The 26,714-nt window shown below is 30.2% G+C and overlaps 4 protein-coding genes across 5 annotated transcripts; 2 read left to right on the forward strand and 2 right to left on the reverse strand.

Annotated features, from left to right (window-relative positions):
- The first annotated feature begins 4,335 nt into the window (after nt 1–4,335).
- On the forward strand, nt 4,336–6,773 carry LOC123914534 (gibberellin 20 oxidase 1-like). Its single transcript, XM_045965736.1, has 3 exons — nt 4,336–4,868; nt 5,402–5,726; nt 6,498–6,773. Exons 1-3 carry the CDS (start codon nt 4,336–4,338, stop codon nt 6,771–6,773), a joined length of 1,134 nt encoding a protein of 377 aa, XP_045821692.1.
- Nucleotides 6,774–9,013: 2,240 nt separating this feature from the next.
- LOC123914535 (gibberellin 20 oxidase 2-like) lies at nt 9,014–11,548 on the forward strand. Its single transcript, XM_045965737.1, has 3 exons — nt 9,014–9,537; nt 10,010–10,334; nt 11,279–11,548. Exons 1-3 carry the CDS (start codon nt 9,014–9,016, stop codon nt 11,546–11,548), a joined length of 1,119 nt encoding a protein of 372 aa, XP_045821693.1.
- Nucleotides 11,549–12,923: 1,375 nt separating this feature from the next.
- On the reverse strand, nt 12,924–13,805 carry LOC123916637 (nuclear transcription factor Y subunit B-3). Its single transcript, XM_045968143.1, has one exon. It carries the CDS (start codon nt 13,757–13,759, stop codon nt 13,097–13,099), a length of 663 nt encoding a protein of 220 aa, XP_045824099.1. The 5' UTR covers nt 13,760–13,805; the 3' UTR covers nt 12,924–13,096.
- Nucleotides 13,806–20,669: 6,864 nt separating this feature from the next.
- LOC123913326 (probable methyltransferase PMT26) lies at nt 20,670–26,714 on the reverse strand. 2 transcript variants are annotated; one of them, XR_006811624.1, is made up of 10 exons: nt 26,286–26,671; nt 24,427–25,614; nt 24,153–24,302; nt 22,556–22,826; nt 22,272–22,382; nt 22,011–22,185; nt 21,602–21,874; nt 21,314–21,508; nt 20,913–21,204; nt 20,670–20,739 (listed from the first exon to the last, which is right to left on the reverse strand). XR_006811624.1 is itself a non-coding variant. In XM_045964037.1 (9 exons), the coding sequence occupies exons 2-9, from the start codon at nt 25,567–25,569 to the stop codon at nt 20,976–20,978; spliced, it is 2,547 nt and encodes an 848-aa protein (XP_045819993.1). In that variant the 5' UTR covers nt 25,570–25,614; nt 26,286–26,714; the 3' UTR covers nt 20,670–20,975. The 2 variants fall into 2 exon arrangements, 1 of the variants encoding a protein (XP_045819993.1); XM_045964037.1 differs by having other exon boundaries at nt 20,670–21,204; nt 26,286–26,714.

The following is a 26,714-nucleotide window of genomic DNA, read 5'->3' on the forward strand; positions in this document are numbered from 1 at the left end:
TGATATTTCATCTTTGGATCAATGTTTAAGACAATAAAATAAACCATTTTATAAAACGCCAAAAATCACCATTTTTAGAGGAAAACCTTGTTGGGATTAATTGCAACAAATATGAAAATAGAGGGACAAAAAAAAATCGATTTTAAAATATGAAAACAATTTTTGCGACTTTAATAAAATAGGAAGACCAAAATGCAATTAAGCTTATATCACTTTATAACTTCCGAATTAAGACTATACAAATTTGTTTTAGTAAACCAAAGGTGTAATCTTTACGCAACTATAGACTATTACATTTTATATAATTGAAGTACAGGTTCCAACAAATATTTTCACGTACGCACCGGCTAAAAATTAAATCAAGAAAAAAAAATAGTTAAAATTAAAGTAGAGGTGTTACGTGGGTTCGGGTGATTCGCTCCCATTCAACTAAACCCCAATTTTATTTGAGCTCGTTTCAGTTCATGTTCAACTCTAAATCTAAAGTGTTTGATTCGAGTACGGGTATTATAATTCTAAAACGGTGAACCTACGAACCTAACTCGTTCATAAAATTTGTTAACTTTTTTATTTTTAATAATATAGTTTATTGTTTTCATGTTTTAACCTTGAAGTGTTTCAAACTTTCAAGTAAATTCAATTGATAAAATGTAAATAGTAAAATTTATTCTAAATGTTAATTTTTATAAAATAAAATGTCATTTAATTATTTATTTAATTTTTTGGAAATTTTAAATATAGTTATGTCTATGACTTGTTGATCCAACTAAACTATAAATTCGTTCAACATCAATTGGGTTATTTTGAAATTGACATAAAAAAATGTAGGTATTTTATTCAACCCGGTTAACTTTGATTGGGTCTTGTAATAGGACCAATGTTATTGGTAGTCTGTTGATATTATACTATATATTTCTTAAATATAATATATTTCATTCTTCCCAAAATATAAACAAAAGTAGTAAAAAAAAACTTAATATGTACATGATTCACAATTTGAACAAAATACATTCACTTTTGTTGACCAATCAAATTGGTCGTATTTTGAAACGGAATGAGTATTTTTTTTTTTTTTGTTTAAAATGGAATTTGGAATCGAACCTACAACCTCTAGATTACTTTTTTTTTGAACAAGTCAAAATGAGATATATTAACACAATCAGCCACCCCAGCACAAGACGTACCAAGGTAGGCTACAAAAGTTTACAAAGAGTCAGAGAAATAAAATCATAAACAAATCACACAAGGCTCGAACAAATAAAAGGACTACACCACCAGCTATGGTAGTTTGAAGCTAACGTAGTGTTTGTCGACTTCAACCACCTAAAAGAGAACAACTTGATCTTGTCCAACAAAATATGGGTCATGTCTGCTGAGCCTGTGAACAATCGATGATTTCTCTCCGTCCATACTACCCAAACACAAACAAGTCAAATGAGCTGTAAAAAATGATCGGCGCGCTCGAGAACCACCCGCTGAAGATGTAAACTAAACAAAGTGATCCCGCTACTGTAATCACCCATGGTTCACAGTTTATTAGAGTCTTTGGATCTGGTCCATAGTTTCCAGCCGATTTCACGACAACTATCTCATTAGCGACCGCTTTGAAGGATTTCCGATAAGACCCATCATATGAATACTTCCTATCAGGATATTCATCACCCATCGAGACTGAGAGAACATCCACTTCGTCATTAATGGTGGCATCATAAGCATTCATTATGTCCTGATCATAGCTTGTGTGACCCCCTTTGTCATCTGGCCATAACACCTTGTAACTAGCGACCCGAGCTCTCGGCGCTCCACCGCTTGCTATTCCTTAGGCAAGACCGCAAGAACTTGCGCTCGGAACAAAATTACCACATGTTGTGGCTAACGTGTGCGTACCATGACCAGAATAGTCATGCGGACTAAAAAGCAAAGAAGGGTCTCCATCTAATTGATAATGGTCACAAAAATATCTTGCCTCAATCAGCTTCCTACATGCAAATCGTGAAAGTCAAAATTATGCATGAAACCATATTCACAGATTCAAATTTTGGCAGCAGGTAGATATTTACTAAATTCCGTACGTTTCGGATATAGCACGTCCCTAAAAGTAATTACATGAATAAAAAGGAATGCTTGTAGGCTTAAATATGAAAATGGTCCCTGCAATTACACATTGTTTTGATTTTAGCCCTACGTAAAATAAAAAGTTTGATTTTAGTCCCTGCAAAATCTCAAAACTTTTAAAAAGATCCATGATCTAAAAGTTTTGCGGACATGTCCAATTTATAATTATTTGGCAAATGATGATTGTACTTCTTTGCTGACGTGACTTAAATGGTTTAACCAATTCATTTTATATTCTGTTTAAACAATTCCATTGTTAATTGTTTAAACATATTGAAAACTGTTACTATTTTAAAATTCGTTTGAAACTATTTCTGTTTAAATCGTTTAAACATATCGAAGTTATTTCTGTTAAAATAAATCGTTTAAACATACTGGAAGTTTTGCATTTCATTTTTATTTAACTTTTCAATTTTAAAATACAATTTTCGTTTTTGTACAAAAAAAAAACTGATTTTTAATTAAAATAGAATGGGAAAAAAAGATGTAACAAAATACTTTTTATTTAGTTTTCTTTGTAAAAAAGTGACTTTATAATATAAATGTTTGTTCTAAATTTTGTTTGGCCCGATTTCTTCCTTTAAGAAAAAAAAGTTGTAAAAAAGCTGGGTTAAACAGTACCTTATTATATTTAACAATTAACGGCGGCTTCGTGTTTTCATTTGTAGAGCAACTAGGTATTTCTGTTGTTCAGGAGAATAGGACCTATGTCTTCTCCCCATGTGCAAGATGAGAAGAGGACCGGTGGTCTCCTTCCCATGCGTGAGATCTAGGTGTGATATGTAATGTTATGTATGGATTTTAGACTATCTATGTCGTAGCATGCACTTATATGGCTCCGTTTGGATTAACTTATTTTTTGAGCTTATACAAACAACTTATGCAATATAAATTAGGTTTTATGCTATTTTATAAATTCACACTAATGAAAATTATATTTTTATAAGTTATTTTATCATAAATGACCATGACAACCTTATAATAATACATAACAATTGTATAAACTATTTGCATAAGTTCAAAAATAAGTTAATCCAAACAAACCTACTATGCCAATAATAACATGGTATTATTTCACTCGGAATTATTCACTTACATAGGGTTCTTAATTATTAGTTGCAAAATTTTCAATGATTTATGGGTTAATCTTTTGTTTCGACTTTGTGTTTCTAGTTAGTTTGTCTTTTAATCTTCAATAAGAAAATTGGCAAACGTATCAATAAAACTAAGCTAAATGCATATTTTATAATCGAGTTAAATGTATTTTTAGTCGCTATAAATATTTCAACTATTTGATGATTTTTTTTAACTAGTTTAGTGGCTAAAAATTCCACCTTTTAAAGGTAAAAAAGTGGGAGCATCGGAGTTCGAATTTCGATCTCTACGATAATTTGCAATGTCCCTATCAATTGAATTATGTTCACCGGGATATGATGAAAATTTTTAAAGGGATTAAAAATGAAGGTTGACATATTTATATTTTATTTTACAGGGACTAATTAAGAACATATCTAATCACTCATTTGATGATATATTTGTAATTGTTTTCACTTTGTAATATAGAGGAGAAAGTTCAAATTGCTTTGGAGACAATTGTAAAATGATGACTAATGTCATTTATTTTATTTTTTTTACAAAAAGAGGGCAGAGCCCATGACTAATGTCACTTTATTATTTAACAATAATTTTTCTCGTCCCCTATTTTTAAAATTGTTTCTAATCAATGTTATTTTTATTAAATATATAAAAAAATTCAAGTAATAATTTATTTTCCAAAATTATTATTTGATTCATTGGATTACGTGTTGTTCACATCCATTGAACTTAAAAAAAAACTTAAGTTTTTTTATAAATAAAAATTACTCCGTATTGACTATTATGAAGTAATATCTTTTCCAAAATTATCATTTAACTCATTGAATTACTTGTGTTGTTCACATCCATTGAACTTACTTTGAATATCATTCACGGCTAGAAAAAGAAGGGAAAAAATCCATTGAACTTAAGTTTTTTATAAATAAAAATAATAAACTTTTATACAAAAAATTAATTTCCTTCAATATTTTCTAAAAAAAGCTTTAATAATTAATTCCTTCTTGACTTAATAATTCCTTTGCGAATGCTTAAAAAATATATATTTATATACCTTATTACTCTTGTAAGTTGTACTTGTACCCAAAATTATTACTTTGATTTACAAGCACATCCCAATTGATCCTAATGGAATCAATCAACACTCCTAGCCTTCCCTTTTGCCCTCCACCAAAGGGTGAAAATAACATCCAATATTTTGACTTCACCTCATTGCAAAAGGAAGGAAAAGTGCCAAAAGAGTTCATTTGGCCTTCTGATCAATGGGTCAAAAGTAGTGGAGAAAATATTGAACTACCTCTTATTGACATAAGAGCCATAAAAAATGATGAGGTTGCAATGGTCAATGCTGCAAAAATTGTGAGAAAGGCATGCATAAAACATGGTGCCTTTGAAGTCACTAATATTGGTGAGGGTGTGGACTTAGATTTCATCAATGTTGTTCTTCAAGAAACTAACAACATTTTCAAGCTTCCATTGAGCAAGAAAATTAGTGCTATAACCAAAGATTGTGGTTTCTCAATTGCACATGCAGAGAGGTATACAACTGTATTGCCATGGAAAGAGACATTTACTTTCATGTACAAACACAACAATAAGAATGTGACACAAGTTGTTGATGTCCTCAATTCTCTCTTAGGTCAAGACTTCCAACAAGTTGGGTAAGGACATCACTCCATGAGTTCTATTTACACAATTTGGTTTAAAAAATATATTTTACTTTCATGTTTACTTATAAAGATATCATATATCTTTTTCTTTTTAAAAATTACTTTTAGACATTTTCATCTTTTGGACATTTTTATTTTAAAATTATTTTAAATGAAATGAAAAGTTGTTTCGAATTGTTTTTTTATTAAAAATCATTTTTGACAAAATTTTTTTAGAAAAATATTATTTCATTATGATAAAAGAACATCAAATAGCTCGTGGTATTTGTCCTGTGTGGCCTATTTTGACGGACCTACCCGTTGGTCCACAACTCAGTCCATCAATGTCCGTTCATTCAGGGGCGGGTATCTCAGACCCGATCGAACCTCTCGCCCTATGATCATAGCGGGCACGTTAGATTTAAGAAACTCGCCCAATCCAAATATTATTTGTTTATATCAACTAAGCTTTAATTTACTATGTAGTTTATAGGCTGAGTATCTCATGAGATTTAACTTTCCTTGAAATGTTATTTGTTGAATAGGTTGGTGTATCAAAAGTATTGTGATGCAATGAATGAATTATCTAAGATAATTTTGGAGCTATTGGCCATTAGTTTGGGTGTTGATCGCAAGCATTATCAAAGATTTTTTGAAGATGCTGAGTCAATGATGAGATGCAACTTTTACCCACCTTGTAGTGCTAACCTTAATGGTGCTCTTGGCAATGGCCCTCATTGTGACCCAATCTCTATCACTATTCTCCTTCAGGATCAAGTTGGAGGTCTAGAAATATTTGCAGACAACAAATGGCTTGCTATTCCCCCAAAGCCTAACACCTTTGTCATCAACATAGGTGACACTTTCATGGTATGTAAAAAATGGTCAATGATATTAAATTTCTCTTTATTTCAAAAAAAAAAAAAACTCTCATTTTCTTAAAAGATAAGAATTTTCTATTTAAAATAAGATTTGAAAATTCTTTTTAAAGAATGACATTACTCAACCAACAACTCAGTTTTGTAAAGATTGATTAGCCTTAATCTGAACTTAAGATGACATCAAAGCATATTTATTAGGTCATTCACCAAATTATCCATATTTATTGGTAATGAATTTCCACATTAAAATTATAAAAAGATATAAAAGGTAGAAAAAATTACAAAGAAATGATTATTTTTTTGTGGCAAAGATAAAGAAGAGATATTTCTTACCATACAAGTCAATTTATAATATAATAGTTGGTCATAATAAGAGAAATTCTTAAAGAATGCCTTAGAGGCACTTGTTAGTAAGGCCCTAATTTTAATCCTAAACTTAGTGGAGAGGGGTCCTGCCGTCGTAAATTTTCAATTATGACCAGAGAAATTCTTAGGTGAGTACTCAACTCACTCACCTAAGAATTTCTCTTATGTATTTCCATAAAAATTCCACTAAAAACTTATTATTTAAGGTCTTAAAGAATGTCCGGAGACACTCATTAGCATTTGCCTTAAAATTATAGATATATTTTATTCTATTTTCCCTTAAACTTTCATCAAAGATTCAAATTTTTTCCTCTAATATATATATGTATGTATGCATGCATGCATATGTCTATTTTATTTTTTGACAAATGTGTTTTGTTTGACTATGTCTTAGGCACTGACCAATGGATTGTACAAGAGTTGCCTACATAGGGTATTGGTTAGCAATGAGTTGGAGAGGAAGTCCTTGACTTTCTTCTTGAATCCAAGAGGTGATAAAACAGTGACTCCCCCAAATGAGCTTTTGGAGAAAGAAGAGTCAAGAAAATATCCTGATTACAAATGGAATGATCTATATAAGTTTACACAAAAAACTCGAAGGGTTGATGCTAACACACTTGATAGTTTCATTGCTTGGCAACAATCTTCCAAACCGTCGACCAACTTTTAGATGCTTTGAATATTTGATGCTAATGAATTATTACATCTAGAAGATAATAAGACTTTTTCTATCAACCAAGTAATTAATTAATTATGGATGTGTGCTAGTCAATTGATAAATGTTGTACCTTGGTTGTGTAAACACAATTCAACGTCTTATATTATTTTCTCAAGTACTCCAATTTTCATGCTAATGCTATTGTACGGATTTTGGTGTACACAAACAATATATCTTTGGATTTCTGTTATATTTAATTTAATAATATTACTAATTTTTAATATTATATGTATGTTTAAAAAATGGTGAATTATTCTGATTAGTTTACAAATATTATGTGAATATGTATTGATACATTTGTTGCGGTGGATGATTCTGATTAGTTTACAAATAATATTTATTGATTTTTTTATATTAAACATTATTTGTGAATCAATCACAATCATCCACTTAAGCTGTGTACCGGTACATACCACATAATATATGTATCAAGAGTGTTCAACTTAAAACATATAAACATACGTGGGAGGCCATGGCACCTAGGTAGTTTTTAATTTTTTATAGTAAGAGAATGGACGACACTATCATTAGTGAGATATTCATCAAGTATAAATAATCTGATAAGGTATATATGAATGAAGCTAGCACAAAAAAAAAGGTATATGAATGAGGATTTTTTTTTTTTACCCTTACAATTTAAAAAGAATTTTCAAATCTTAATAAAATAGAGTTATAAGAGATACACAAATAGGAAAAGAGAAAGATGGCTAAAGTTTCAATAAAATATTATTGCATTGCTTAAAAAATAGAGTCACGAGAGATTATATAGCAAAACCTAGAGGACTATAAACCTAATGAGCCCAATAACTTAAGCTCAATAACTTATTATCTAACGGAAGGTCTAATTATTGAGGGTCTTCAAAAGTAGGGTGTTAAAATGAGTCGTGATCGGACATACAAAGTCAAAGAAAATCAAATGAAAAGAAACAGGGGGTTAAAAGTAAACACTGTATTACCACGTCATTAGAATGAATGATCAAAATCATGGATCGATCACGGGAAAAGAAGTTCAATCCTCAATTGTAAAATGACTCAATGCTACTACTTTAATAATAATCTCTTCTTGTCCAATTTTTTAAAATCAATTTGCATGAGTAATAATAATATTAATTTACTATGCTATATTAAATATAACAATACTTTTTTGGGTACGAAATACTTAACTAATTGAGTATAACATTTTCTTTTGACGAAATGTATTGAGTATAATGTTTTCTTTGATCAAATTTTATATTGAGGATAACATTTTCTTTTGACCACATTTTTTTAGGATAACCAAGGACGGACCTGGAGGGGGCAAGCAGTGGTCAAGACCCCTCTCCTCCTCATTTACATACATATATATGCATAATATATCATATATCATTATAGTATGTTATAATTTGTAAATATATCTATTATTTATCATTTACATTATATAAATAAGAATTTAATTGGTATGTATTTACGGTGTAAAAATATTTATATTGTCGAATAATTATAAGTGTTGAATTATTAAAAATATAGTCTTTTAATAAACAAAAAATTAGTTGTTAATTTCGAGTGGTAAGAGTTTTGAGTTTCTTAAGTAAGTGGTCAAAAGTTCATATTTGGCTCTTGCGTATGAACAAAATTTGATTGAGGGAAGAACTTATTTTTTTGTGCCCCACATATTTCCCGGAGGCGATTAGTCATCAATCACCAATAAACAAGAACTTCATAAATATAACACAATAACATTAAAAAAATTAGATGGACAAGTGTAATAAAAAAATCTACATTAATTTATTTTTATTATTTTACTATTTTTCGGCCTTTAGTGTGATAACCTTCTGGATCTGTTACTGAGTATAACATATAATTTTTATTTTTGGTACAAAATTTGAGTATAACATATATGGACATTATACTTTATAAACATATATTACATTCCTTTTTTTGTTGTTGCTATTTTTATGATATATTATTAAAATTACTATATCATTTAAATTTCCTTAAAATTAGTATTCAAAGTTCCTATATGATGATTCATTGAATTACATATGTTTTTTATATTCATTGAACTGAAATACAATTTTATCAAAAACAAAATTCATTCAAATTCATTCCCTTCTATACCTAAAATAATATTTATATACCTTGCTCTTGTGTATTTCTTGTACTCATACCTTAAAATTTGTTTACAAACCAACTTCTCCTCATTCTAAAACCTAATGGCACCATCAATCACTTCTAATGTTTCTCCCTTGAAAAGTGAAAATGAGGATAAAAAAATTATTGACTTCAAATCACTTCACGAGGAAGCAATAGTTCCAAAAGAGTTTATTTGGCCATCTGAGGATTTGGTTGAGGGCAGCAAAGAAGAGTTGAATGTACCTATCATTGATTTAGAAGCCACATTTAATGGTGATGATGTTGCTTTAGCATCTACTGCAGAGATTGTGAGAGAAGCATGCATGAAACATGGCTTTTTCTTAGTCACAAATCATGGAGTTGATGAAAATTTGATAAATGATACTTATCAAGAATTTGTTTCTCTTTTTAAGCTTCCTTTAAGCAGAAAGCTAAGTGCAATGGGGAGTCCATGGGGTTACTCAGGTGCTCATGCATCAAGATTCTCAACAAGCTTGCCATGGAAAGAAATATTTACTTTCCAATATAAACACTATGATGAATCTGAAACACAAATTGTTGATTTCTTCACTTCAATTTTAGGTGATGACCACCAACACGCTGGGTAAGAACTCTTAAGATTTTTTTTTGTAATTGATTTGTTTTTTCTAGGTAGCATTGACCGTAGACAATTCACCGATTAAGCCTAGGTTTGGTATTACAATGGATTCGCCAGAATTGCGGTGATCTGCCGTGACTTTTCAAAAACCACACTCTGTCTGCATTCTGTGAAATTAGGGACGGCCCGAATGCATATACCACATGGGCCATGACATTGGACCTCTTAAAAATGAGGGCAAACATAACTGTATCTGATAAAATTTAAACTTCGTCCATTAATATTACATGGTCAATCTCTTACCATTTAACTAACAACTCATGTATTAACTTTTTTCAATAACTAAACTTGTAAGCTTATTATGAATTTTGATTTTATGTTCTTATTGTCCTTGTTCAAAAAATGTTCTTATTGTCGTTTATAGTTATAACATTAATCAACAATTTTCTTGACATTTTTTTCACTCTAATTGGAAAAGGTTGGTGTTGCAAAAGTATTGTGAAGCCATGAAGAAATTATCTGGGGTTATTTTGGAGCTATTGGCAATTAGTTTGGGTGTTGATCGAGAACATTACAAGAAGTTTTTCGAAGATGCAGAATCAATGATGAGGTGCAACTCTTACCCACCTTGCAGTGGTCTCAATGTTGGCACCCTTGGCACTGGTCCTCACTGTGACCCAACTTCAGTCACCCTTCTATTCCAAGACCAAGTTGGAGGTCTTGAAGCTTTTGTGGATAATAAATGGCTTGCAATTCGCCCTCAACCTAATACTTATGTCATTAACATAGGTGACACTTTCAAGGTATGTGTATATATGAATTATAAGACTCTTTTTCAAATATATCATTTTTCTAATATCATGTTAGACAGGGGCGGCCCTGAGGGGGTGTAGGGTGTCCTAGCGCGCCAGACCTCTAATTTTAAAGGTCTAAAAAAAATTATGGGGTAGTAGTATTAGTAAAATTGAGGATGTAAAACTTAATATATTACTGCAGCCCAATTGCTAGGCCAAAATGACAATAAAAAAACACTATTGTTTTCGAACCCAATTGAAATGTATTTTATTGTTATTGATAGAATATGAATCTTTTGTGTTAATTATAAGGATAATTATTTTCTATGTTATTTGTAATTTAAAATTGATGATCATTTTTTTAAAAAATTATATTTATATTTTATTATAAGAGACCACTTTTAAAAATTGCAAGTGACCTCTAAAAACTTGGGACCGGGCCTGATGTTAGATATATAACTATCATGATATTAGAAAAATGATATATATATATATATATATATATATATATATATATATATATATATATATATATATATATATATATATATATATATATATATATATATAATAGGGGTTGCTAATTTACTCCCACCTAAAAACATGTGGGAGTAAGTTAACAACCCTACTCCCACTATATATTTACTATAAACCCAATTCTATCTAGACAAACCAATTTAAGTTATAAGGATAGTTTTGTAAATTTGCTTTAAGTAATTAAAAACATGTGTTTTTTCTTATAAACATCAAAAACATGTTTTTTTGGTTGAAGTAAATATTTATCATAAGTTCATAACTAAATATTTTGATAAATAAACAAAATTAACCAAATTTTCAATTAAATTAATTGTTTATTTTTACTTGTTACTTGTACTTAATTGAGTATGGGTAGTAGGGTATTATGATATTATCTACTACAATATTGTGAAACATGTTTTTTTTTTTTGTCATAGGCGTTGACTAATGGAATATACAAGAGTTGTCTTCATAGGGTATTGGCTAACAAAGAGATGGACAGAAAGACTTTAGCTTTCTTTTTGTGTCCAAAAAAAGACAAAACTGTAAGAGCACCTGATAATATATTGGGAAGACAAGAGTCAAGGAATTATCCTGATTTCACATGGTCACAACTTTTTGAGTTTACACAAAAGAAGCATAGAGCTGACCCTAACACTCTTCCAGATTTTGTCTCGTGGCTTAATTCCAACCAATCAAACAACTAGTTACTTTGGAGTTTCATGTTGTATAAAATTGCAATTGGATAATAATCTGTACCTTTAATTTGTTTGTTACTATGTTTTCTATGAATACATGCATGTATTGCATGTACAATATAGATAAAGACTAATACAGGCTTTATTTATACTCTTTAAAATACTAATACTGATAAAGACTAAATGTCGCCAACCAATATCTTATTAGTCTTACTAATAATTAGAAGTATACTTAATATGTGCCCATTTTATCTTTGACATTTGAGGTGAGATCGTCGGTGTATTGAGAATTTGGTGGTAGTCATCACTAAATAAAAGTGAAACTTCATACATAAAGAAGTATCGTCTAGTACTCATTGGAGAGGTCAGATAATAGTTAATATTTAATAGTTTAAATTTTAAGTTCCACGTTCTTTAAAAAAAAATAATTAAGTTCCACGTAACTCAGCGAGTCTATATTTAGTTTTACGTTTATAGCATGATAATTAGTTTTAGAGCTAAAATTGATTTGAAATGTTTGATTTGCACTTGAGTAGAATTAATTTTGGTTCTATAAATCAAAGAATTAATTTTGGTTCTAACATGAAACTAGAATTTGTAACTTTTGAGTTTAAATGTGATTTTTACGCTGAAATTTATTATTTAAAACATAAATCATTTTATTTTACAATATCGATTCATTCAGTGAATTGTTCCCACCAACTAAACATGCACCTGGAAAAACATAGGAAACCAATTGTATAAGGGGCCCTTGCCGAAACAATGGTCATTGTTTTATCTAATATTACAATTTATATATAGGTCAGATAATAGTTAATTCAAAACTAAAATTCAATTGAAGAGGTAAACAGTCTAAGTTTTAACTTGAAATTATAATCAACCAAGAAGACAAAACCAATTTTAACTAAGAACATCCAACCACATCAAAGTTAATTTTACACCTCAAAAATAATTTTTTCTTCCTCAAAAAGTGTATTCAAACATATCAAGAATCATGAGTATCATATTGAGTGGTCCACTTGATTATTGACATATAATAAAATTGAGTTTGGATCCTCTCCTACCTTAATGTGTTCCTGCCATCTCTCTTATCTTAATCTAATGACCATAAAGAAAAATAAGGTGGTCTAGACTCTAGAGAGAGAAACGGCAGCAGAGATTCAATGGTTGTAATTAATGCAAGATGGACAGCAGGAGAGGATCATCAGGAGAAGATCTGAATCCGATAACATTTGGACCTACTGGATCAAACCAAAATAGGATCATTTGAAATTGTTTAAAAAAAATAAAAAATACATTGTGCTTTTTCACTTGTTGTTATGCAAAATATCATTTTCCTTGTCTAAATTACATGACAATTACAAACAAAAAAGAATAACTTCAAGATCATTTTATTTTAAAAAGTGACACAAAACGTTACATTAGTGTATGTGTATATTCTTATACGCATATATATATAACACTCTATATCTAATATTACAATTTATATATATAGGTTGTATAAAAAAAAAGAGAAAAAATAAATAAAAACCAAACATAAAATTAGCTTGGTCTTACTCATTCATACCAATGACCTATTGAATCAATCTGATCTTGCGGCCGTAATTGTTTTTGAATTGAATTTGATGAGAAAGGTAATGGATATTGTTGATCATTGGTCACATAAGGAGGTTGAGACATGAGATTTGTTGAAGTATATACACTAGTATTGAAATGTTGATTATTAAATTCATCTTGATTATGATGTTGATCTTGATGTAACCTTTGCTCAGATCTTTGTTGTTTTGGAACATTAACTTTCTCACCTTCAATATCTCTATATTTTTGAAGGTAAGATTTTAATGGTTCCACATAATCTTCAAAGCCTAAAGTTGTAATAGCCCAAATGATATCGTCGCCATTAATCGTCTTTCTTTTTTCTCTTTGACATTTATCCGATGCTTCTCCCGTGACAAAACTTATAAACTCCGACACACATTCTTGCACCGTCTCTTTCGCGTCCTTAGAGATTTTTCCATTTGCCGGAATAACTTTTTTCATTATTCTACCAACATTTGCTATAGGTAGAAAACGGTCTTGTTCTTTATTGCTATTATTATTATGATGATGATTAAGATTATTGTTGTTGGTGGTGGTGGTGTTGTTTGTTTTTAAACAATGATTTTCAGGAGTTTCTGTGCTAAATCCATTTGGCAAAGTAGTATGAGTCTCATCATCCATTGGAATTAAGTAATGAGCATTTAGGATAGGATATTACATGACCTTACATTACAATATTACATTTATGTTTTAGATTATTGTATAGATAGATAGGTAAACAGAAAGTGAGGCATAAAAATAGGCAAGTAAGAAGGGTAATTAGTTAGGAGAAGTAAAAGTTAAAAATAAAATAAAAATAGGCAAATCCCTAGGACTCGGTCTAGATGTGGAGTACTCATGTAACTGCTAAGACCCAATCTAATTCCAACTTAGATAACAATATTGTTGATTTTCTTGACTTATTGGCACACTTTTAATTAACTTTTTTTTTTGTCAATTTTTTTATTGATTTTTTTGGTCTATATTATTATTATTATTATTATTATTATTATTATTATTATTATTATAGTTTTATTTGGTAGTTTACTTAATTATATTGGCCTTGGTTTCTGTAGGAACAAATGTAGACTAGACCACCTTCTTTTAGATTCCATTAAGCATTTTTTTAATTTTTACATATTAATTTCTAGTCTTATTTTAACAAATATGTTTTTATTTACGGAACAAATATGTTATATTTATGTATTTTTAATTATTATATATTGGGAAAGGTTAACCCCTTAGATGAATCTTAATCACTTTGAAATTTAATTTTTACTGTTGCATGCGATATATATATATATATTTATGAATAAACTTTTTTATATTTTATATAATAAGTTTCTGAATCTTTAAAATTGTTAAGTCTATTAGCCTCCCATTGGATTGATTTATTTTAAGCTAACGTAGATTTATCTGTTAATATAATTGTCGTTGTATCGGTGTTTGGGTAAATTAATAAAAAGTGTTTATCACAATTTCATAAGTTACTTATGTCATATTTTAATAAGTTCTCATATTATACTTATCATTGGCTTTAACATGAAGCTTATGAAAAGTATTCCACTTCAAATCTCACCTCCTCCATTCTACACAACTAGGGGTAACCCCGTGCGTTGCACGGGTTTGATTAAAATATATAATTAAAATATTTTTATAAATAAAAAATAATAATTGTGATAATTATAATCACATATATTTAAATAATAGATATTATTTTAAAATATGATTATATTTAATATTAGTATATGGGTAAAAAAAAAAGTTGTTTAGAAATATTAGATTTTTTATTAATTTATATCGTAGTTTCTTCATATTTTAATGTAATAGATCTCTTATAATATTTTATAAGTTTGAAAGGATGTATCATTTTTTATTTTATTAGTGTAATCATATAAGATTTTAGTTTTCTTTATATGAGTTGCAATTTTATAGTCAAATGTCACTTTGTTTTTTTATTTTTGATGTATCTCTTATTTTATTATTTTCAATAAGAGTTGGAGGCATACCTAATTATACTTGTAGACAATATTGCTCATGAGAAATGTTAAAATAAGTTTTGATTATAGAATATGATTCATATATGGTGGCTTTGACTATTTGTTCTACGTGATCTCATTTTTTGAAAATTATGTCTCAAACAGTGTATTTGCTTACTACGTTCTATGCAATTTAAGGTTTCAAATAGCTTATCTACTTACTCATCTCTCGTTCTCTTGGAGTTTATTCTCACTTATTCACTTGTTGAAATTTTATTCCAACTTTATTAGTCCCAATTTTTTAGTCTATTGTTTGGTTCACTTTTTTTTTTGCTTGGTCTTTTGTTTTTGGTTTGTTTTTTTTTTCTTGGTGAGGTTTGTGTCTCTTCAAAATTATTGTTAGTTTTTGTCCCTCTTATTTAATATTTTCTTGAAAATTTATTTTATTTTTCTTATTATATTATATAAACTTGAATATTTGTTGTTGTCAATATATAACTTTGGACGAAGATTTTATATATTTGAATTTAGGTTTAGTTATTTGGTTAAGGTAAAGAAAGTCTTATAGATGAATTTAAGATTTAACATGTGTCATTTTCTTATTTGCTTGAAAAAAATGTCATCTTATTCTTATAAATATTCCACTATTTTATTTTCAGCCGTAACGTAAACATTCTTTTAGAATATGTAATTAATTTATCCAAAATGTTATATTATTACGTAAATTAAATTAATAATTTTTGAATTATTGGTGAATTTTAGTTGTGTGTAAATATGTTTAAATATATGTGTGATTATATTTTCTAAATATATGTAAATATATTTTAACATCTACGATTTTAATAATTTCTAAAATTTATTTTGACAAATGAGCATCAACAATTTTTATTTAATAATTTTTGTCTTTTTTTAATTTAATTTAGAAAGTTTTTAGTACAATTCTAAGTGGGAGGAAAAAGTATTTAGCACAATTTCTAAACTAACATGTTTTTAGCACAATTCTTTTCATCGATTCATTTTATGGTTGTAAGAATAAGATGTCATGCGTAGATTAAAATAGGACCATCTATTAAAATTCATATATATTCATATTGAACCATCCAGATTTAGGCAAGTGTTATACGATAAATGCATGAAGATTATATATTTGGACAACCTCTAAGTCAAGTTGAATCAATATACTTCTTGCATGTATTACAATTATAAGAACCACATGACTTGAGTATCAACTACAAAAAAAAAAACTTATTTTAATTTCTACTTTGTTATTGTTTCTATATTTCTCTTGATTGAGATCAAGTAGATTACCTACACATTGTAGACAATATAGTATTTAAAAATGAGACACATATTTATATTTCTAAATTATTTGGATTGTCTTCTTTTAATTGAATGCCTCCAACATCAATATACCCTCGATCTATATAAATTTTAAGGGACTTCAAAATCAATAAATAGAAGTCTCTTTTATCCTCTTCAACTTATTCACATGAAAAAAATTAATTATATTCCCATTAATCAACAATTTTTTATACAAATCTTTTACCTTATATAAAATAATAAATGAAAAAGAAAATAAGAAACAAATAAGCTAAAACATTAGACTAATAAAATAATAAATGAAAAAAGAAAGTTGTCTAATTACAAACATTATATCAATTAAAAAAAATGATAGTTTACAAACTGCCATCAGAGTTAAATACACATCCTCACATGAGGTGCCATTTCATAGGTTTACAAACATTTATAGGATGCAACGTAAGCAAAAATAGAAGTATGTTTTATCATGTTCTCCTCCTTCACATGAAAAAATAGTCATATTCATATTAATCGATTCAACTCAAAGTTTAATTAATCATCGAACAAAACACCGGTTGATATTTAAAAAAATATCCAACCTAAAAAAGAAATATAAAAAATGATTAGAGATGTTCTAAACTCAGAGTAATAGAAAAATTCCAATTTACAAACATATTAATAGGCAACTATCACATATATGTATATCAATTTCTTAATCAATCAAATGTAGACATACCTGATACTCTAAGAGGTTAGACACCATCACCTACCAAGGACAAAACCAATATACTTATGATGTAACTATATATATGCACACAATAGCTTTTAAATCAATTCAAGACACTATAATGTGTAACTTTAACATATGGAAGGTGAATAAGCATAACTTTTTCTCATGGAGATGTTAGACAAAGAAACCATAGAGTTTTTGCTATGAGATAGATAAATTAAAATTTTGTTAAAACATAGAAGGTAGACTTCCTGATATGGTGGTGGTGATAATTAGCTTTTGGGTTAACTTTATATAGAGCTTGTGTTTGATAATTAGCTAAATTAACATATTCAATATTAGTGTCTCCAAGAATTCTTTGTTTTCAATTGCATTAATAGGGAATTGTAACATACAATATATATTTTAATAATATATTGCTGCAATGCAATTAAAACAATAACATGATGCACCATTCCACCTTTCATTGCTTGTAATTCATTTTTGTCTCAATTCAACAACAATAAATGTTGAAAGAGAAACCAACTATGTTCATCTTCATTGTCACTAAGAAATGTTATAATAATGTAGAAAAGTGTAACATCTTGTGACATCAATTTTTGGATAATTGGAGAGGTATAATTCAATAATAATGTAGAAAATTGTAACATCTTGTGACATCAATTTTTGGATAATTGGAGAAACATAATTCTTTATTATTTATTATGAGATTGATATAATATAAAAAAAAAATAGAGATGAGAATGATATAATATAAGGAAGTGATGTGGAAACAAAAAAAAATAGAGATGAAAATGATATAATATAAGAAAGTGATGTGGCATTATTGTGTGATTTAATTGGATGTAAGTGGGTGATGTGGATTAGGGTTAAGATGGATAGTAGGAGAACTATCTAGGAATTATATATAATATAAGGAAGTGATGTGGCATTATTGTGTGATTTAATTGGATGTAAGTGGGTGATGTGGATTAGGGTTAAGATGGATAGTAGGAGAACTATCTAGGAATTATATATATAGATAAATTGTGTTAGTTTTTTTTTAATATATTATTATTATTTATTATTTATTATTAGAGTAACTCTATTATATGAAAAAATATGAAAAGGTTTTAATAGAGATTGTAAACTTTTCTTATAGAGTGTCAGATCATCACAATGTTTGCTTGTGAACAACTCAATCTTCCTTTTAAAGGATTGTTTGATAAATTTATTTGTCATAGTTAAAGAATAAGAGTTAAGGAATACGAAAGAATGGTAGTTTAAAAGTTGGTGTGACAAAGTTAATTTTTTTTTAAAAAATAGCACAATAGTAATTAATTAATAAACAATATAACTAAAGTATTTTTTTCATAAAATTTATTTATTTATTTTGTCATGCATGAAATTTTTTTGAGGAGTAATTTTTTTATTTGGTTTATTTATTTAAAGTAAAATTTTACAAATTGCAAATCATATTTACGCATGCATGATTTATATTTTATGTTTGGTAGTGTAAAATATGAAAGAACATATATCTATTCATTGTTCTTTTGTAATTTGATCTTTTTTTTCTTTTCTTTCTTTCATTATTATTGGGAGTTATTATTATTGTAACATATAGATAATTATTTTGGAGGATGAATGGACACACAAAATAAATTGTGGGACAAATTTTAAATAGATATGAGAAGCTCTCTAAAGCATGCCACATCATCACAATGCTTGCTTTTGAGCAACTCAACCTTCCTTTTACTAGTAAAAGATATTAACATATTTTTAAAATTTATTTTTTGAGTCGACAATCTTAACCTTATCTTATGTTTTTATACGGTTATCTTTTTCTTCATCACACTTATATATTTTTAAAAGTATCTCACTTATCTTTTTTAATTTTTAATTTTTTTTATCTTTTCGAGTCAATCCGAAAGAAAGTCAATCTTCATTTTATAATTGTTTATGTAATAACACGTTCAAACACTTTTATTTATACTTTTTAACGTTTATCTCCAAACGTAAATAACTTATTGAGCATAAAAATTTATGATGTAAACTCTCGTATTATAACCTCTAATACTATAAGCATGCGAAATTGCGTATAAGTTATTTATCGAAACGGACTCCAAATCAAATCAAACCAATTTAAATTACTAAGAAAATTGAACTAATTTAAATTACTTATTTTTCAAAAATCAAACCAAACAGACAACGTCTTACAGTACCCCTTTCAAAACCGTCGCTAATTGGCAAATTTCTTGTAGTGAGTGTCAGTGGCAAGTAATTAATTTACAGTAAACTTTGGAATGAGTATATATATTAAATTATTGAACTATAACTATATGTCACCACCCTCAAAAGTGGTTGTAAACTAATAAGTAAAATCTATTGATGTCCGTCATGGTCTGGTATAATTTCATGCGATTTGCTACACTGGAATGATAAGCATTCTGTTATTTAGGGATACTGGTTACTTAATGTGGGTTTGATTCGTAAAACACTGACAGAATAATATAATATAAGACAAGACAAAACTGTACCAGAAAGATATAAAGTGATAATATTTTTATATTCGAAAATAAAATGAGTGTTTTTGTATTTTTTATAGTTGTACTGTGGACAAAAAGTTGTCATGTGATTCAGGGACAAAAAATCTTGTTTTTGTTCTGTCGCTTGCTACCTAATTTGTCTAGTCTCATAACCAATTTCAAATTAAACAGGATACAACAAATTTTGTCCAATCCAGTCTCTTTTTTTTAGCAGATCAACCACACGCTAAATACTGGACAGAAGGATTTTGACAAATTTATAAGACACGATAGAAAAGTGAAAAGGAATAGGATGGCAAAAAAAAATATCGGGAATCAATCAACCTAGAACAAAATTTAACTCACAATTTTCTATAATTTATAATTTATTTAAACCAATTCCTCGCATTGTCCAAGAAACGAACATAAACACACTTATAGGTTGGTTTTAGAACTTACTCTTGCTCCAACCAAAACAACCGACATATTTTCATACAAAAAATTAGTATCACTTTTTATTTTGAATATATTTCAATTGCATTTTTCCAATAATAGTTCTTCCTGAGTTATTATTTTTCATTTGAACTTATGATAATAAAAATACATCAACATTAACAAGAATAATTTAGTAAAATCGTCACATTTTTTTGGTAGATGTAAAAGTAATTGCCGTACAGGAGTATGATTTAATGTTGTAGTTAATGATCCATGAACCGATCACAGATCATGCCAGATAAAACCTTCGAATAATAATTAATACATAAATAGTACTACCAGTAATTAATACATAAATAAAGTGTGTTTTCTAGGATGCTAAAGAAAAGAGATGGCTAGGGGCCGGAAGTCAAGCAGGAAAGACATCGGTGACGGCCTATTCTCTACCCGACAAGAGCTATGTTGATGCCCCTACCACATGTAGGGGTAACTTCCCGGTTCATAAGCCCGGTAGACACTGTTGAAGATGCTGCAACAAATGAGTATATTTTACTGGTAGACAAAAAAATAATATATTGTTCTTATCTAAATGTTCAATTACAAAATTAATACCAAATTTTGGTGGACAACTCACTATAGCTTTCCAGAATCTCAACTATCCATTATCCAAAGCCTCTACAATTGCAAGAATGTGATAAGAATTCCTTAACTATGGCACCATTTTACAGCAAAGCAAACAAGCCTCCAAACAGTGGAGATCAAAATAAATTACCCAAGGGAAATAATAAAGAAGAAAAAAATAAATGCCTAATTTATCGATACATGAATAATGGTGGAAACACGCTTACACAAGAATTTTGAGCAACCAAAACCCAAAAATCATCTAACTCTTGTTGGCATCTCATCCATGCTTAAGCAATAGCATACTCTACTGTCTCCAATTCTGTAGGCCGCCACATAGACTTCTGGACACATAAAAAGCCCTCTGAATCTTTAGAATAAGTCATGCGAACTTCCCACTTCATAGACTTCACCAAGCTCTCAAGCTCGTTAATGATCTCGGCAGTGTCTCGGACGATAAGTTTTCCCTCGGGCCTGAGAATCCTATCAACTTCAGCCACTACAGCTTCAAACTTGCACCTGTTTGGCCGATAAACATTTCAAAATGAGATAAACAAACAGATTGTTTCTTTTATGAAAACCAAGGTTTTGCTGGTAATGAACGACAAACGAGATAAGACATTAGCACCTTTTCTTAAGCTTTGAAAACAGATGATCTGCATGAAGTAGATCATAGGACCTGGGATATGTGCTAAATGATTCACACCAATCGTGGTATATGCCAAACAGACCTCGCTCAAAAATAATAGGAAGTGTGTCTGGTGAGTCTACAGGAACCACATTCATTACCCAAATATTCAAATCCCTCAAAGCTGCTGCAAACCTGGAATCCAAAAAACAGAGGGAGGTGTTAGATACAGGTGACAATAATGGCATGTCAACATAATTCAGAGAAACATCTGAAAATTTTACTCACCCTCCATAAACTGATCTCATGTCCATGACATTGCGCACATTGGACCACTGAATGCCCAACCCATTTAGATAAGACTTGGACACTACACGTTTCCAGTGTTCATAATCAGCTGTAAAATCTTCAGGAGCAGGCTTTCCATAAACTCCAACTTCAGAATTTGATAACCAGTAAGGTGATTTGCCCAGTCTTGCTGACCACTGCTCTGGCCATTGTGACCCACGTTCTGTGGAACTCACTGGCGCTTTGTGCATGCAAGATTGCAACGGAACGTTCCTGCGACGAAAGAGGCCAGCAGCCATATATTACCAACAAAGATGGATATCAACAATTAACTCAATCAAAAACTCCTATTTTCTGTTTTTTTTTTTTTAATTTAAAATATTCTAATGGCTCAGTTAAGGAAAAATACCACGCAGCATTAGAATCATCAGAGTCTTGACATAAAGGAGGCTCATTCTTGGAACGTTGCTCATAACACTCATTAGAAGTTGGCTTCTGGTATACAGCTATACCAACTCCATTAAGTTTATCCTTGCTGATATTCACCACTTTCCAGCACATTGCTTTTGTTAGTGCCTTCATTTCTGTAAATGAACTCATGAAATGTCAAACTTAATATATCAAAGTTGAAATGCTTAAAAGAAGCAGACAATAGTGTACTGTCATTTACCATTCCATATTTCTACATCTTCAGCAAGCTTCTGATAAATAGGAGTAGCCGACCATACAAAGAAACCACCAGGTCGCAATACTCTATTCAGCTCCAAGAGAAGTTTGCCACCTACACGTGCACAAATAACGAGCTTCTAAAATAAAAAACAGCTTATATACAATCTAAATGCTGAAATGATGCAGGTGAAACGCTAAAATGCTGCATAAAAATTTCAAGCATGTATGAGTGAAAATTCATCTAATCAGCGCAGTAAAAGTTAATTCATTGACGCATTGAAATACCTTCTATATGCCATGGAACTCTACAGCGTGCGCAATGGACTGCATCAAATACTCTAGCAGGGAAGGGAAGCCTCTTTGTGCCCATCACAGCAGATATAGCAGGAATTCCCCTTTCAAGTGCAAATTGTACCTGTGCTTCATGTTCATCTTTTGGTGCAAATGACATTGCAAGTACATCTCTTTCAAAGAGAAAGCCACCAAAGCTAGCAACACCACATCCAACATCTAATATCACACGTGTTTGTTTGCCCCAAGCAATATCAGGTACAGACTGCATCATTAAAGTTCGTTATATTTAAGTAAAATGCTCATCAACATCAAGAAAATATATCAAGTATCCACAATTCTAGGATGAAAAACATAAAAAATTACAATTGCTATGTCTTCCAACAACCTAATTGAAATTTATTCATAGAAGTTCAAATGAAGATGATATCCATGCATTTGTTAAATTTTGGTTATCTCCTAGTGCACCAAAAGTGTATAGTTCCTGACTACCCTATTTTCCCTATATAAGCATAAGAAAAATGTCATTTTATCCAATTCTAGTCTATCTCTTTCTCCTATTGGGAAAGAGGTTTAACGTAGACCGCCAAGTGCCATATATAGCAGAAGTCCTGCCACTTTGCCATTTTTTTAACTTGTTAATCTCTTAGTGTTGTCTTGTGTGCAGTTCCTAAACATTTATATGACAAAAATTGCAATTACCTCTTCAAAATTCAAGATTGCATCAGAGTTTTCTTTGGATATCATATTTTAAAAAAATGTTAGCTAACTCTGTCTAATACTAGTCACCCAAGAAAAGCAAATGTGAGATCAACAACATTTGCGCCCTCTACAACATGGAACTGCCATCCGCTTTTTGTCCCTAATGAGTGCCCTTAAACATACAGGCTACGGCTGGCCTCATCAAGTGGAAATAAGTTTTCGTTCATTTGGCTTCTAGTAAATTGCTAATGTGTGCCCTTAGAAAACATGCTAAGAAATTCAAATAAAATATATAAATAAAAAGTAGAAACCTTTAATACTTGAAATCTAGAAATACATTCTTCTTTAAGCGAATATGATAAAAAAAAATTGACACAAATGGAGGAGTGAATATGATAATTAAAAAAAAATTAAAGATTCTTAATTGTGCCTTAATAATAAGGGAAATTTAAAGAGGCTGTAATTTTCACAAGATTTTTCCCTTAAATTATATATAACTAGCAGGATATTTTTTCACACCAATAAAAATAAAAGATAGAATATTTTTTTACTAATCATTGGTTATAAAAATCTTTATACAAGTCATCATGTCATTGAATTTGAATTAGAAGTAGGTGGACTGATAAAAAAATATACAAAGAAATGTCTAATTAGATTATTAGATGAAGAATTTGCTTCCATTCAAAAAAAATATGAGAAATTTGCTCTAGTAGAGATCTAAAAAGCAGTACTTGTTATCAAAACCAAGAGTACATGTAATATGGATTTGTTTATGGAACAATAGAACAACATACAACAAAAGGTTATCTAGATCAATATATATCAACTCAACACTATAAATAACTAATCACAAACAGTCAACCATGACAGTATAATAAAATTTATTTACCTCTTGAATAGTGTCAATGTAATGAAGCGCGCCGTGTTTGAATTGGGTTCCACCACCAGGAAAAGTAAGGTACTCGCCTGTAACTTTCACCCAATTCTGGTGTCCCTTATATTCAGCAAGCCTAGTGTGTGGTACGTTGGAATACCATATCTGAAAGAAAACAATATTTTAATTAATAAAATGTTAACCCACTTAGCAGTATAAGGCTTGTTGTTGTTGTTGTAAAATGTTAAACCAAAAATGGTAATTGACAAGCATTCTAGTTTATTTTTACCTTCTCTCTGCTTTTGGGCCATTCAATTGGACGTTTGTATCCTTCAGGAAGAGGGACAAGGCAAGTAGGAGGATCTTGAGGACATTGCCTTTCTCTGTGTTCATAGTGTTTAGTACTTTTAAGGTTCTGAATGGCCTTCAAGTTGTCAAGGCATGGAATGTAGTCAGGGCCAGCAGTGACATTGCAGAGTTTCCAACTGAACCTGGAAGATTGTTTGGAGGATTTTTGAGACTCAGTTTCAGTCTTTGACTCTGCTGCCTGAGTTGAAAAAGAACCATTTTGAGTTGTATTTTCATTCAGAAGCTCTGTCTGGGCCCCAGAAGGGAATACCTCATTAGAGCCCTGGTTGTTGGTATTTTCATCAGTTTTCTTCTCATTAGAGCTTTCATCAGACCCTTGGTTACCACTTTGATCTACCTTTTCTTCAGTCTTATTATCAGTTGTTTCACTCGAGTCATCGGTTTTATTTTTACTTTCATCTGAAGCAGATCCATTATCATTTGAATCAGATTGTTCATTATTATTATTTGATTCAGATTGTTTTTCGCTCTCATTGGAATCCGTTTTCTTCTCGCTCTCATCAGAATCAGACTTCTTCTCGCTCTCAACGGAATCAGACTTCTTCTCGCTCTCATCAGAATCAGATTTCTTGTTGTCCTCATCAGAACCAGATTGGTTATTGCTCTCATCCGAATCAGATTTCCTCTCGTTCTGATTTGAATCAGTAGTATACTGCATCTTGGTATCTTCAGGAGACTTAAATTCAGGCTTTTGATCCAATTTCTCTTCCTGTTTATCTGGTGTGACAGAAGTGACACTGCTATCCTCCTTTTTTGCATCCTCAGGCAAATCTCCTTGCTTATCTTCAAACTGCTGCGCATTGCTATCAGTGGTGTCACTGTTAGTTGTGTCGCTGCTAGTGGTGTCAGTTGGCTGTTCCTTCACCTGGCTCTGCTCACTCTGTTCTTTCACCTCATTCTTAGTCTCCTGAGACTCATCTACATTTTGCACGGGAACTACAGACGATGTCATCATCCATAGCCCAACCAAACATAGAGCAACAAAAACAACAATAGTCACCGTTGAACAGTAACTCGTTGAAGACCGTTTACTGTCTATTCTAGTATATTTCGCTTGAGCCATGTTGTCACTTATCAGATGGTGGAATTTTTCACAGATAGATTAGACCTAGTCATGACACAAAAAATGAAACAATTAATCATCATCATGCACATTGTTGAACTTATATCAGCAGCAGCAATATTCAACTGCCAATATATACACAATTATTTGACAAAATACATCAAGTTATGCCGCGCCGCTAACACTTTCTGGATGACAAAATCAATCCTCTTAATGCAGAACCAACTAATCTTAGATGATCTATAATAACATCCAATCATATAACATTTGAAGGATTCGCCATACAATATAAGGTTTTTGAATTGTTTTTCTTAATTCATGACATTGCCAAATTATGAGATTATTAAAAAGCACAATATATAGACACTTATTAACACGTAATTCTCTCTCTTAACATGAAATTATCACATTATTAAAGAAAACTACCAGATCTAATAGATTCATTCATCAAATACTTGTAAACTAGTAAATCAAAACAACACCATAAAAAAACAAATAAGAAAAGATTCAACGAGAAATCAACAACGACTCTGACATATTGCCGCCAAATTTAGAACCGCCACAAATTCGAAGAGATTCAACGAGAAATCAACAAACGCTGACGTATACGGTAGATCCACAAAATAAGCAATAGCATGAAGAAAAATAAAAGTTAAATGAATTCGATGAATGTATGAGTGAGTAATGAGAATGGAAAGAAATTGATTAGAAGTTACCTAATGAGAAAGAAATAGATCTGAGAGAGAATTGCTATCTCGGCATTGTGTTGCAGCAGAGCATGAAGGAGGAATAAAGAAAGGAAGAAAAAGATGAGAAGTGAAATTGTGAAGGGATGAAGAGTTATATATAATAATAATCAAAGATTGATGGTGTGTGATTTGGCGGGGGGTGGGGTAGAGTTTTGATAAGGAATAATAAAATATTGGATATGGTGGATGTGATGGGATGGGTTAAGGGAAATGGAAAAAAGAAAGAAAGAGAGACCAAAGGATGGGAAACGAAAAAACAGAGACTGTGAGAGAGTGACGGCTGCATGAAATCCGTGAAGCCGGTGTCATTCATGCGGGGGAGTCGCTGATTGACCATTAATTTCGCTTGCCTTTTTCTTCACACAAACAAAATATCTCTCAACTAAATTAACACAC

This window comes from Trifolium pratense, linkage group LG3 (genome assembly GCF_020283565.1).
Source record: "Trifolium pratense cultivar HEN17-A07 linkage group LG3, ARS_RC_1.1, whole genome shotgun sequence".
Classification (NCBI taxonomy): Eukaryota; Viridiplantae; Streptophyta; class Magnoliopsida; order Fabales; family Fabaceae; genus Trifolium; species Trifolium pratense.

Bases quoted from the DNA above. Each gene is read 5' to 3' on its own strand.
- LOC123914534 (XM_045965736.1), top strand. From the start codon at position 4,336: ATGGAATCAATCAACACTCCTAGCCTTCCCTTTTGCCCTCCACCAAAG. The intron at 4,869-5,401 runs GTAAGGACATCA...TTTGTTGAATAG, and splicing joins CAAGACTTCCAACAAGTTGG to GTTGGTGTATCAAAAGTATT. The intron at 5,727-6,497 runs GTATGTAAAAAA...ACTATGTCTTAG, and splicing joins ACATAGGTGACACTTTCATG to GCACTGACCAATGGATTGTA.
- LOC123914535 (XM_045965737.1), top strand. From the start codon at position 9,014: ATGGCACCATCAATCACTTCTAATGTTTCTCCCTTGAAAAGTGAAAAT. The intron at 9,538-10,009 runs GTAAGAACTCTT...TAATTGGAAAAG, and splicing joins GATGACCACCAACACGCTGG to GTTGGTGTTGCAAAAGTATT. The intron at 10,335-11,278 runs GTATGTGTATAT...TTTTTGTCATAG, and splicing joins ACATAGGTGACACTTTCAAG to GCGTTGACTAATGGAATATA.
- LOC123916637 (XM_045968143.1), bottom strand. From the start codon at position 13,759: ATGGATGATGAGACTCATACTACTTTGCCAAATGGATTTAGCACAGAA.
- LOC123913326 (XM_045964037.1), bottom strand. From the start codon at position 25,569: ATGGCTCAAGCGAAATATACTAGAATAGACAGTAAACGGTCTTCAACG. The intron at 24,303-24,426 runs GTAAAAATAAAC...GTTTTCTTTCAG, and splicing joins GGCCCAAAAGCAGAGAGAAG to ATATGGTATTCCAACGTACC. The intron at 22,827-24,152 runs GTAAATAAATTT...TTAATGATGCAG, and splicing joins ACATTGACACTATTCAAGAG to TCTGTACCTGATATTGCTTG.